Source organism: Phalacrocorax carbo, chromosome 5 (genome assembly GCF_963921805.1).
Source record: "Phalacrocorax carbo chromosome 5, bPhaCar2.1, whole genome shotgun sequence".
In the NCBI taxonomy this organism is placed as follows: domain Eukaryota; kingdom Metazoa; phylum Chordata; class Aves; order Suliformes; family Phalacrocoracidae; genus Phalacrocorax; species Phalacrocorax carbo.
In genome coordinates this window covers 40,643,609-40,657,622 of record NC_087517.1, presented here as the reverse complement: position 1 = coordinate 40,657,622, position 14,014 = coordinate 40,643,609, and the positions used below count along the sequence as shown (strand labels likewise).

Here is a 14,014-nt window from a genome sequence, read left to right as displayed (position 1 = left end):
TCCCCACCATTTCACCCAAACGCACACCCCAGCTCACTCTGTGTAACCTTGGGGCACCCCCCCGCCATCAGCTTTTCTTTTCCCCATTTTGTTTTTAGACTCGATGTCCTGAATGATGAGGCAGAAAAGCTAAGCAGCCCTATGCTGCTCAGCAATCCCACTTGCTGTAGATACTGCTCTTCCCACTCCCATCCGGCACAGCAGCCAGCACCACAGCATCCCGGTGGGAGCTGGGAGTAAAGTACTCCTGGGGAAGGGAATAAGGGCACTACGGTGACTCCTTGGGAAATAATGAAGTAGCACAGCATGGCATGGAGATGGTACTTAATAATGAAGAAAATAATAATATGTGGCACGTATAGTGCTGTACTTGTTCCAAGCACTGTACAAACATTAACTACGGTAATTAAGATGTAATTAATTAGAGTAACTACTAATCACTGTAAATAATGATGCATCTGGAGGTACCAAATGGAATTTGTGAACTGAAAGCAAGTTTCCATGTTCAGGAAATAGCATAAAATACAAAATGGCACCAGAAAAAGGCAAAAAACATACGGAGATTAAAGTGAGAGCCTGGGAGTTGTGTTAGTCCACGACAGCTCCCCAGAAGGGAATCCTGGCTTGGCAGGTATCTTGCGGCAAAGCAAAGCTGATTTCCTGATTTACTGCCGAGGCGCTCCCTGGGCAACCCACCCCATCCGAAGGCCTTCTGCAGCTGTTTCCAGGCTCCGAGCCCGCTCCTCCCACCCAGCTGCACCCACCAACACTGCAGAGAGTCGGGGGCTGGAGCAAGGGATGGGATGGGAACTTGGGAGCTTGGGGGGGGGAAGATGAGCAGAGTAAAATACACCACAAATATATAATTTGGGGATTTTTTGCTGGTTCACATACTTTATATTTAACAAAATAATTTTTTAATAATATAGTCTTTTACACATCAAATATTGTTTCTAGGACCCCCCCCATTTTTTACAGAGTAGTTTTTTTTTTTTCTCACTAGTTTCAGGCACACTATTGTTTGAAAATTTTGAAACCGGATAGTCAATGACAGGCAACAGCTTACAAAGAAACATGGCGATGACTTCTTTAATGGTACCAGTTCAAATCGCAGGAAGCCAATGCTCAGCCGACATACGGCAATCACCGCGCTAGTGCTCGTCCTACGCCCTGCCCTGCAGTAAGACGTGAAAACAGGAAAGAAAGAAAAATACAAAGGCAACGGTGTGCATAAACTGAGACGCACTGTGCTGATCCACTTCGGTGGAGGATGCTGTAAGGAGGATTTGCTGCTGTCGCTGTTAAGAGCAGGTGCTGGACTGAAGTCCGAACAAAATAAGCACCGACGCCATAATGGCCATGACCAAAAAGCAGCAAACCAAGCATGGACAGTGATGGGAAAGGCTCCTGCACTCACCTGGGCAGGGCAGAGGGGAAATGACATTGGTGGCTTTTCTCTCACAGTAGCGCTTGGAAGCTGCAGCCTGAGAAAGCAAGAGGTGCTGAAAAGGCCGAAGGGGACCCTTCCCCTCGGAGCGACGGAGGCCGCTGGCAGGGACCTCTCCTTCCTGCAGGCAGGCACGCAGCCATTTTCTGGAGAGACCCTTCACCAAGAACTGATTCCCAAGGACATGGCCAGCCCATCCCCAGCCCCGCTGGGCACCCTGGCTTGCTTTATCCCCAGCAGTATGGAAGCTCCTGGGACTGGGGGAGCGCGAGGGCAGCTCCCTTGTGCTGCAGCAAAGGGTCTTACCTGCCAGCTGAGCCAGTTTAGTGGTGGCACAGTGATGGGGTGTTTCTGGAAACCTCCCTAAGGGCAATGGGCAGACAGGGGATCACATATTTTAACTTTGACTCGCGGCAGCCGAGTCCCACTGTCACTGAAGTCAATGAACTGATGTCCTTGGCTCCAGCGAGAGCATCCTCGGTGTCAGCAAGCCAGGGCTGGGGCAAGGCAGGCAAACGCCTGCTCGGCCCAAGAGCTGGCGGAGGCGCAGCACAGCTGGGACCCTCTTACCCCTGCTCCACCACTGATGCCCCAGCCAGGCATCACACAGAGACAACGCAGGGAAGATGCTGCTTTCTTGGTGCCTTTCCAACGCATTCTGGCTCGCTGCCCCCGCCTGCCGGCACAGCCGGTGTTGGCTCTGGCTCTGATCAAGGTCACGGTGACTGTGTAGGTGTCTTCGACTTTATTGTCCCCACTCAGTGGAGAAAGTGTAACACAGATACAGCTTGTGTCTTGGCTGTCCGGTCGTATACCTGTGCATCTACCTCGGTCCTTCCGCAGGTTACATTCCAGTTGTTTTTTTCTTTTTTTTAACTCCTTCCTCCCTTTTAATTTCTATGTCCCTCCTGCCCTTACCGGCCCCCACTGTATAGACATGAAAGAAATGATCCGTCGCTTCATTCATAGCTGTATTGTCCCAGTGATCCCAGCTGAAGAAGAGGTTTTAAAAAAAAAAATCCAAAACACAATAGCAAAAAAACTTAAATAAATAAATGTGAAAACCCTGCGATCCACATTGTAGAAAGTGAGAGCAGAGGCGTGATCAGAGTCTCGGAGGCATCACCAGGCCAAGAACTTGCATGGGCTGTTTTTGCTTTTTCTTCCCCAAATCTGACCATCGCATCCCTATCAAGCACTGATAATTACAAAAGCGGAGTAGATACCTAGATACCGGTTACGTAGTGTGTAAAGTGAGAGACGAGCAGGAGGGGGGGAGAGGGAGACCCTTCCCCACGAGTAAAATCTCTGCTTGTGTGAAACCCTCGCAGGTTTTGCTGGTGACCCTGTTGCAGCTGGCGGGAGGACGGACGCGTGTGCAGCATCGAAGCTGTTCCTTCGTCATTGTCATCGTCATCGTCGGGTGATTTGCCCGGCGGTGCTGCTGGCGGGGGATTTGCCACTACAGAGCCTGCTTGCCCTGGCACTCACGCTTGGAGCACTGCGCCGGCTTCCACCAGTCCCCGTTGTGGCAGTGGCAGATGTTGCAGTCGTCCACCTTCACTTCGATGCCGGCGGGAATTATTGTGGTTCCTGCAAAGCAGTTTGGACCTGCAAAAACACATGGGGGTAATAAAAATAAATACTTTTATTTGTTTTTAAACTGGATCTAGCAGCTCTGCTGTAAGTGCCTGGGAGCAGGCAGGTGCTCAGCCCCAGCTGCTCTCCATGCTCTGGCTGCAACAACGCCACTGCTGAAATCAGCAGCAACTCTCCCAGCCTGCTCAGTACCAAGCCTTCACCCCATGCCGATCACTTGTCTCAGGTTTCTTCAATGCCCTCAGGCAATAAAGAAAAACCCTCCAAATCTTGAAACTTTTTTTGGTTTTTTGTTTCTGTACCCAGCCCCTAGTACAAATGGTATCAGATGCCTGATCGATGCACTCAGCTTTTACTACTCAGTTGCCCACTGATTTAGTATCGCTTTCTCCTAAGATTTGGCTGTGAACTGGATAAGACCATGAAGACCAGCATCAGGACACAGACCAGCCTTGACTGCTCTAGCCTGGAGAGCCTGCGCTGAGCTGCAGGGATTGGAGCCAATTCATCCCCCAGGACCACGGCAGCCATGCCCGAATGCCCAGTAACCCCAGGGACCCCCACCAGCTTGGGGCTGTTAACCATATATCATTGATGGCATCAAATTAACAAAAATAATTCACCTCCCAAATAAGCTTTCTGATAAAAATCTCATTTATCTCAAGGGCTATTCCTCTAATCTTCTCATTATTGCTAATTTTTTTGGCTTCTTTATTACGCAATATCAAAGTTGAGCAGCATGTCAGCAAGGACCTTATTTTCCTCCTTCTCAAATACCCACTGCACAGCTGTCCCTCTGCAAACCCTCTCTTCCTCTCCTCTTGCTCCTGCATCAGTTAGTGCCAGGAATTAATGTCAGAGTCAGCAGCACACAGAAGGAAAAAAAAAAAAATTCAAGGCAGTCACATTTGTGGCATCAGCGAAGCGTGAAGACATTGAAAAGTGTCTCGTGGCCTGAGTGCCACTCCGAAATGTCACCCTTCAGCTGGCCACTGGTTTTAATCTACACCTCCAGTGCACGAGGTGCATTCGAAAGATGAGAGCATGTACAGACATGAAATTATAGGCAAGTGCTTAAAATAAGGCTTAAGACTGTTTGAAAGGGAAAATACAGTCCCTGCGTGGCTGGAAACAGGCCGAGTTGTAGCCAACCCTATGCTCTGGTCTCATCTTTTATAGCCTCAGAGAACTATTAATTTCGTCTCATGGATTATTAGTGCCCTGACTTCACTAAGATGCTCCTCAGGACCCTATGTTTAAGCTCAACAGGCCATGAGTTTCACAGAGCTAGGCTTAACCAGATGTAGGCAATTCAGGCTGCTGCGGAGCCAAATGGTGCACATGGCTGAAAAAGCCATGATCCCGGTTGGAAAGGCTGGGATCCCAACTGCGGTACGTTTCTGGCAACCCACTGAAGTTGTCACTTCTTCCCACAGCCTTTGGGTCCCTGCACTGGCTGCCCCGTGCCACGGCCTGTGCTCGTCAACACAGATTTGAATTCTTTGCTTCATCAAGTCTGGTGGGTGGAGTTGTGTGATGACACCCAGCAGGGGCTGCGCCATCAAGGCGGCTCATTTGCTGCCATTAAATGTCCGGGGGTCAAATGCAATGAAAATACCAGTAATTGTAGCTGGCTGTATTTAAAATTGAAGTAAGTGCCTGTCCCTCTTTAACAGGATGCGCTGAGTGCCCACTAATGTTGGGGACGGCCAGGATGGGCAGCCTCCACACAACAGCCTGCTCCACGCTCCCAGAGCAAAAACCCATTTTCTTTAAAATTTAAACAGAAAGCTTCCTCCAGAGATTAGGGTGGCAAGGAAAGGGGAAGATTGTTTTCTCTCTTGTTGCCCTGCAGCTGCCTGTTAATCATCTCATTTGAGAAGCCAATACTGCCTTGACACCCCCATGCGTCTCCAGACACAGCCTTCGCCGGGTGCTGAACAACAGCGGATTTATAGCAGTGCTGGTCCATTCGATGTGGCTGAAAACAGGCGGTAAGCTGGCGGCGGTGGGAGCCAGTGTGTTTTCTCACTTGCAGGTGGGTCAACCTTTGCTGCCCAGCCTGGGTTTGGGGACCCTGTGCCCCCTTCATAGGGTTTTGGCTGCATCGCTGTGCTGAAACACCGCAGGGGCAGAGCCCAGCTCGGGGTCATGGTCAGCCGAGGGCAAGCGAGTTGGGACTCACCGAAGGGGAATGGCAAACTGGGGAAAAGCTTATTTTTCCTTGCATCCTGCTTATCTGTCCATCCCATAGCTGTTCCATCATGGTCACAACTGCCCTTCCTCTTCCTCCTGGCAGCCCCAGGTCCCTTCTCCCTCTTGAGCTTCTGCGGGGGGGGTCATTTGGAAAAAAACAAAAATCATTTAACACCCCTCATTAATGTCTCTACCCCAGAGTCAAGACGCAGAAAGCAGACACCATGACGAAAAGAGGAGACAGATGAGGGAAAGGTACTAAAAGCACCACCCATGCCTCTGAGGTTCCTGGCAGAGAGTGGATGACCCATTTTGGGGACAGCACCACAGCAACAACGTCCCTGCCCTGGCCAAGGACAAGAGGCAGCTCTGCAAAATAGTAACTCAACACTAATAATCTGCCCCTCTGATCTCTGGCATCTATCGAGCCAGGAAGGACCTGGCAAACGGCCTCTGTGTCTAACGGAAAATCCTTGGTATGCTGCCACCCATCCCCTCGAAAGAGACTGTGTGAAGAGGGAAAATTTTGGCTCTTTTGGATAAATCCTAGGAACTGAAAGCTGGGAGGAATGTTGGAGGATGGCCAAACCAGCCCTCGCTGAAGCAGCACCGAGCATCCTGGGGCTGGCCGGCTAAACATCACCTGAGCACACCTAGGGAAGGAGCTGTATTCAGAGGGTGAACTGAGGGCAAAATTACAGCAAGTGCATTTGTTTCCCTTTTTCTTGGCTTTTAGCAAAATGGATGAAAACCTGGCTTTGGGCTCTGCTGACATCTGCCCTTCTATGAGATGTTTTGCTGCCCTTTTGGGACACCCACCTTTACTGTCAGACCTTAGTACTTTTAATTTAGGCCAACACTACCACTGGTCTGGACCTTTTTTTTTCAGCACTCTCTCAAAATAGCCACTTCTGCATTGCCAGAGTGAAATGTTTTCTTTTGCCCACCATAGCAAACTGGATGGAGCATTTTTGCATCCTCTCTCCCCCTCCCTGCTATCCCCACCCCTACAGAAACATGTATTTCAAGTGGAAGGCAAAATTTCCACACTCCATTTCTGTTAATTCAACTTAAATTCCCACTGACTGGAATCATTGAAATCCAATTTTCCAGCACAGTCACTGTCAGCCAACGCATTTTTTTCTCATCTACACTTATCCCACCTTTACACTGGAGAAGTGGATCCTGTTGGTCCCGTATGGGAGGCAGTGAGCATCACTCCCATAGCTGAGGCATGAGAAGGAGGCACTCGGAGAAGGGCACTGCTGAAATGTAGTTGAAAACATGCCCCAGACAAGTGGCATTTTCTATGCAATGGCACAAGTCATTGGGGAGTTTTCCAGCGACCTTGGCTTTTATACAGCTGACAGCTAAGCCACTGCCAGCGACAACATCCAGCACCTGGGGATGCTACATGGCTTTGCGATGTGCCTTAGAGGAGCTGCAGCCTGTAAGACCACAAGAAACCAAGTCCTGTTTTGGCTCTGCAGCAGAGCTAACCGGACTCCTTTAAGTTCACTAGTATTTTTTTTCCTTCCTTAGATCAACCTCTCAACATTTCAAAAGCCCAGTGCCCCAAACCCACACTACTGGGGACTGTCCTGAGCTTCTCCCACTGTGGATTTGTGCTGCTCAGAGGAGCAGGCTGAGACCAGGATCTGCCAAACGGATGTAAAAAAGTCACAAAGAACGAGACAGTACAGCACAGCAACATGGATTTTTTTATTATTGTTATTCAAAGGAAGATGCTGCTCAGAAACATTTGATGACATGTCAAGCACATCAAGAAAGTTACTTATGATCATAGCAGTAAGAACAAGAAGCTGCTCTGGGCAAGGGCTGTTGTTCTGCTCTTTGTAAAAGCATCTTAAACCATGACTGCAATGAAAACAGGTCAGTAATCAACCTCTTTTCCTTGCTCGGGGAGACTGATGGGAGAAGTTTGCTGCTCCCACAGACAACGTAATTGTGAGATTTGCTTTGCTTAATATAATTGATACTGATAAAAGACCACAGCGCTCTGCATTTGCTAGAACAACTGTGAAGATTTTTATGGAGATATTTTAGGGTCATTCAGATGCTGTTTTGATGGGAGACATGTAGAAAAACCATATGTGGCTTGTTTGGGAAGAGTGATGGCAGATTTTGCAACCATATGCGTAAGACCAGATACCTGGGTGATGACCCATGTTGTGCTGCTGAACTGCACCTTGGTACGGAGGGCATACATCTAATCCCATGCTGCTACATCATGCAACGCTACCCAAGGGTGTGAGATTAAGTCCTCTTGGGACTCAGTGGCACAGCGGTGCTTTAAAGAAACTCGACGCCCCCCCATATCTGACAGTCCCTGTCACACTGGAAAAAACTCACAGCCCAGATGCAAGAGGAGCAGCCATCCTCGCTCAGGGGAAAACCACATCTGCTGCACAGTCCCCACCACTGCACTATGGGGATGCAGAGGAAAACATATGAATTCAAGAGCACCCTGCCTGGACACTGAGTTAAAGCTGGAAAAAGCAGGTGTGGGGTTTGGTGCTCTCCAACGCCATGAGCATGCAGCGTCACACTGTTGCTTTTGAGTCACTTGGCGCGGAACACCAGCCTAGCTGCTGGGGGGCTGCAGGCTGCTCCCAGTTGCTCCTCGGGTGGGTTTTACTGAACTCAACGGCTTTGCCCGTGGCTTACAACAGCTCGGAATTTTGTTTCGTGTGTGCAAAGAAGCAATAAAAGGAAATCAAATGTTAAGTACCGCGAGCAAGCATGAATCACTTCAGGCCAACTGTGATACTCAGATTTGCCCTGAGTAGCATCTTGCACCAGAAAAAGCTCATTGCCTTCGCTGGAACTTCTCATGGTACAATGTCTGATTTCAGAGAGGAGGGGTATTTTCCTTAGTCCAATATTTTCTGACGATAATGCTATGTGTCCCACCACTCCTTTAAGAGCCTCCCCATCCCTTTAAGAAATAGTAAGGCTGACTCCAAGAGAATTTAGCTTATTCAGTCAATGGATAACGTTGTCAAGGAGAGAGGTGCTGATGGCTACACTTATCTACCTCGCACCAGTAGTTTAGATAGCTGCTGAATAGCAACTCAATTTAGCCAGCCATCCCTCAGGCTCCTGCATGATGTGCTCCACAATTAAAGTTGTAAGGGATAAGCAGAAGACGGTGGTGTTTCCCAACACTATTTAGGAATGGATACAGCCTGAAAACATCCCCATGGACACTCATTCAGGTGAATGAGCCTTGACAACTTCGCTTTTGGAGCTTGAACACAAATGCAACAGGGTGTGAGAATTTACTGCTGGCAAGTTGTGCCACACTGGGGGAGCTGTTTCTAGTGAACATGGACAGGTGTATATTCTCAGTAGGAAGGTGAATTTTGCTTTGCATGGCTCCACAAAATAGGCATCTCATAATCTTCACCATGAGCATCCCATGCCATAAGCCATGCGGTCTCCAGTGCCAGTGTCCGGCACTGCCCGCATCACTTGGCTGAAACAACCACTCACAAAGCAATGTCCAGGTGAAGATTACACCCCGAAACCTGCACAGGATGCTCGTGAACAACTCCCCAAGAGTGAAAGAGGCAAAACACAGCAGAAATACAGGTCATCCCCAGGCTCTGGTGCAGAGGGCAGAAATTGCCAGCTACCTGCACCTTGGGACTTCTTCCACGTCCAGGCTGAACCCTGTGCTCAGAGGGAAGAAAAAAACCCAGCATCTTGATTTTAATGATGGCCCCTGTTTCTGGAGGTTAACACAGCTCCTCTGTGCTGATCCTGCAGGATCTTTTCAAATGGTCATTTAGCTCTGTCAACACTATTTATGTGATCACTTCAGATTGCAAGAAAAGAGCACAACTCGTGGCTTTAATTAACAAGTCGAAGAGGGAAGAAGTCTGGTTTTTGCTGCCTGGTACAGAAACTCCCTGTTCCCCCTCTCGCCGGGGGTGGTGGGGGGAGGAGAAGGCAGTACGTGAAGCCAGAGGTGAGACATAAAGAAGTCAGCTGCCAATGCTGAGCTCTGCCTTATTGAAAATGAAATTTGGCAATGCTCTGCTGGGGGCGGGTCTGAAAACTCCAGCAAAAGATAACAACTCTGGAGCTCTTTTGTGTTAGAAAGAGGCTGAAGCTGAAGGTCCCAGCTTGAAGCACTGCCGAAGCCCGAGGGTGCATCAGAAACAGGGCTGCTGCAACTGTGGCATTGTGGGGGGGGAGTTTACACCCCGATACTGCTTAGGTCTAGTCCCTGGTCTGTGCCTAGCTGTTTCTTGCTGGTGGCAGGAAAGAAGGGACGATGCTGTGGCTCTGCCTCCTCCCTGCTCCTGGAGGTGATGTCCATGTCCCCCAGGTTATGGAGGACACAGTTCTGTAGGTGCAGATTATAGGGCACCTTTCCTCCTGCATGTTCCCAACACATACACCACATAAAAATACCTGCCCTGGACTCCCAAGTCCATTGCCACCCAACCCTCAGAAAGGCTCCTGAAGGGCTCGAAACAGGACTGTTTCAGGTCAGTGCTCCCATCCAGATCACCAGCAGGTCTTTGAAAGCCCCCTTCCAGCCCACTCACCCTCTCCGGCAGCAGATGAGCGCTCCTAAGCTACCTGCACCCAAACACGGGCACTGCAGCAACGCCTCAGCCATCAGCCCAAGAAGATCTGGATGCTTCTCTGTCTTTGGGAGGCACTGGGAGCTGAGTCCACCAAATGGCATCAGCCTCAGCTCTGCAAATTAAAAATCTCTACAGCGGGCAGGCGGGGGATGCTGGAGGTGTCAGTCCTCGCCGCCGTAAGCAAACACTTTGCAGAGCCATCTGCCACTCCAAATGCTAATCGGCTGCACATCTCAGCTGGGAAGCGCTGCGTGCTGGAGCACAACAATGTTTTCAGTGTGGGTAGGTGAAAGTTGGTCACCAGCACAAACAAGCCATCGTCTGCTAATTCCCCACCCCACGCCACCGCAGACCTGTTGGATGGCAATTGCACCCTGTCGGTATAAGGAAGCCTCACCCAGTGCTGCGGCTGCCAGGAAGGCGGCATCTCCATCTGGCAGGCAAGGGGGGCCCCGTCTCGCGGCAGGGTGGGCGGAGAATTGTGGGGAGGAAGGCAAAAGCGGCACCCTCTTTTTTTGGCAACGGGCCCACGAGCGAGTGGATGCTGGGATGAAAATGCTGTGGGTTTCATCCCATCCTCCCTCATGAGTTGAGGGATGAAAACCAAGGCGGGCATGGAAAGCTTTGGGGAGGAGGTATGAGCGAGTGCAGGGCTAGCAGTGTCCCTAGCAGCTGCCCAGCCCCTCTGCCCTTCAAAAGCTCAGGAATTCCTCTGTGCCCTTTTTTTGCTTTTGTTGCTGATGATGTTTTAAAATCCCAGAAGAAAGCCTTACACAGACCTATGTAGGTATGTATGTGTAAGCCTATACACATAAAAGCAAAGCCACAGAAGTTTGAAAGATACATTTCTCACAGCCTTTTTTTTTTTTTTCTGTTGTTCATTTGATTTCCATCAGTGTTTTTCTAGAAGGACAGGAGGTTTGTGCAAGCTTTCCTACCAAATCTCAGCCTGCTCTGGTCTTCATTCACCAGACAGTATTTGCTTATCTGTAAAGTGGCTATGTCACTCCTGTCCTCTTTGCTGAAAGGAACCACATGTAATGATGGACCAAGTGATGGTTCTGTGACAGGGCCACCTTCTGCCTGTGAGGTTTCCACTCTCAGGCAGCGTAATGTATGATGATGGCTCTTAGCTGTGGTAGCAAGTGTCACCTCCTTGAGTTGACCCCAAGGTGGAAGGTTTGCTGCCTTGTCCAGCCACCCACAGAGAGATGGCCCAATCTTCACTCTGTTGTCCAAAACATTGCCAAACGAGACTGGACAAACCCTGCTGGCTCTGGCTAAAAGCTCCCTAGAGTCAACTGGTGGTATCTCCTAGCCAGCCATGAGCTTTCAATCTTGTGCACCGTTGCCCCAAAGAATTAATCTCCTCTGAAGCTGATCTGCAGCTCTTCTCCAACGTTCCTGCATATTTCACTCCTCACAAGATGATGCTAACAGCCCTTCTCAAGCACTGCTTATTTACATGAGAGATTTTTCCAGCCATATCTCACATTACTGGGTGCCTGAAGAATCCTAAAAGTTATTTAATCTCTGCATTAAAATACATATATATATATTTATATATGCAGTATCGTTCTCCAATCTAAATCCAAGTTGCTCACTCCAAGCAAGCCCTGCATCATTAAAATGAGTGCATTAAAAACGCAAGACCAAGCTAAAAAGCTACATTCAGGGCAACAGAGCGGTTCCACTGACTTTCACCAGCACAATAAATGAGATAAGACACACCTACAGCTCTCATCCAGCCCAGCGGGACAGGCATCTCCTGGTGGCCCCACGTCACCTTCTGGCTCTCCACATGCAGAGCTGTTCACATCATCCGGTCTTAGCTCAGACAACCCCAAGCATCCGCTGCCTTGGAGTCTAATGAATGCAGGGGGCCCACTTGAGTTCCCTAAATTATGACCTGGCTTCCAGTGACACAGACTGATTTAATACTCTCTGCTTTGCACCAGTTAGAAAATTACCGATAGCTCGTTATCCGTCTTAATCAGGAGCAGCAAACAAATGAGGAACGGGGAGACATCCAGAAGGGAATACACCGCATTACTCCTCCTTATTGATAGCACAGTTACTTAATTTGATGTGGAGACATAACTTCAGGCATCACTAAATACTGGAGCAGGAATGTTTTGGTGCAAGGAAGATCTATGGGTGCAATTTAAAAGCAGTCTGTTTAGGAGTGGTGACGTCTACCAGCGCTGATACAGATCTGAGCTGTGCGGACAGACTTGCGATTATCACTCAGCAAGTTAAATAAAGACAGCGGCTTTTCAAGAGTTGAAAAGCGCCAGCAGAAAATTGCAGCCGCCATGTGTGTGGCAAGAGCACAACGATGGGGGACCAAGCACAAGGTTGATGGTCACCTCCACTTGTCCATCCCCTGGCAGCTCTCTTGTTTGCTTTCTGACACACAGCGCTGCCCGCGGCAGGGCGGCAGCAAAGAGCTCGATTAGACATTTGGCACGGCTCACTGCGGGGAAGGCAGCATGGAGATGATGGAGAAAAACGCATGTTCAGCATGGACAGCTGCAGAAAGCAGATCCACCACAAGCGGTGCCAATGACTGACAGCCAACACTGCCACTGGCAGGTACAAGGGGATGCCAAACTGGGCAATTCCCAGGGTTAAAGGCCAGAAGGAGCGGAACTTTTCCTCTAGCATGAATATTGTGGATTGGGATACAATAGTAACCTACCGGGAGCCTCAACCATGAGAACAGAGTGCTTTAGTCAGTTTTTAACAATCCAAGACTAGGGCTGATAATCTAACAAACCTGATCTGGGCATGCTAAAGAAAACAGGGCAAGTGGTACACTTCCTGCTGCTTTAGATTAAGTGTATTTGCCTCATTGGACGGGCATTTCCCCCAGGCCTCTCTGCTTCTGATCCCAAATGCACCAACACCAAAGCTGGGAGCATGTCCGAATGTGCTTCAAACTCCCTGCAACACCTTCAACCCCCGTTGCCCCATTTTACTAGGTTTCTAATCCAGTGGCGGGTTATTGACTGTTGACCAGCAGCGCTGGGCATTGCTGCAGTGCAGATTAATAGCTAATATCAAATTCATAATCATTTATCCACTCTGACTGAATAATACACCTGAATTGAGGGCAGCATTGAAGGCTAACCACTGCCACCAAAGTCACGGCGTGGCCAACACATGACGGTCTCAGGATCAGCTCTTAGACAGCAGAAGAGCAAATCGCAGACTACAGACCTAGCCTTAAATATAAGGTTTCCTCCACCCCTCTTTTAATATAAAATGCAGGTTGGCATTTTCAAAGTCACCTATGGGATTTGCACACCAAATTCCTCTTCATTGTAGAAGTTGCTACGTGTGCAAATACCTTAATCAGCACTGAAAATTTTAGCTTCTGCTAAAAAACCCACACAGGCAAGGTGCTCAGCATTGCACAGGCAGCTACTGTGCATATAAAACAGCTTTTCTGAATCAGATTTTTACTGTGCACATTCAAGGTTGAAGAAGGAAAACAGTAACACCTCAAAGACAGCAATGACCATCTATTAAGTGAGAAATGCATGTTTCAACATTTACCTGACCCAACGAAAAAGATTAGCTCTTAAAAACCTCTTTGCAGACAGCATAAAGCTTTGGGAGAATACCATAGATTTTTGAAAAAATACAGGGAGATTTTAATCGCAGGCAATGAAAGCTACCCCGAGGTCATTATAACCTTTCAGGTAACTAACAGGCTTTTGAAAATTTGTCTAAATAGGTATTTCCCAAAATTAACTCCAACAGCACTGAAGGTAGATTAATTCTTTTACTATTTCTAACATGGCAAATAAGGCTAGGTGGAGGTTTTTGTGTTTTTTTGGAGCTGGTATAAAACGGTTAATTTGAAAGAAATCAATTAATAAAACTACTATTAAAACACCTCATCAGCTAACACTGTTACCAGTAAATTCAACAGCCAAAGGGAGGAAAAGTTGGACCTTCCAGAGACTAAACCTTTAAGTGAAAACAAATATATCCAGAGAGTGTATATATATATATATATATATATATATATATATATATATGTATATTTAGTGCCGTTGTGTTTCTGCTGCCTTCACCTCGCCAGCTTTGGTCCTGAGAGCAGCCACAGGACAACGTGTGCTGTGGGACAGGGTTGGTCCAG

General features: G+C 48.5%; 1 protein-coding gene across 2 annotated transcripts in view; it reads right to left on the bottom strand.

Annotated features, from left to right (window-relative positions):
- Positions 1 to 853: 853 nt before the first annotated feature.
- The window catches only part of VWC2L (von Willebrand factor C domain containing 2 like), a 55,912-nt gene continuing 42,751 nt past the window's right edge, over positions 854 to 14,014 (bottom strand). The window contains exon 4 of one of the 2 annotated variants that reach the window (XM_064452107.1): positions 854 to 3,058. In XM_064452107.1, coding sequence (XP_064308177.1) covers positions 2,910 to 3,058 — 149 coding nt within the window. In that variant the 3' untranslated portion in view covers positions 854 to 2,909. The remainder of the gene's footprint in view (positions 3,059 to 14,014) is intronic. The other variant, XM_064452110.1, reaches the window with a different exon arrangement.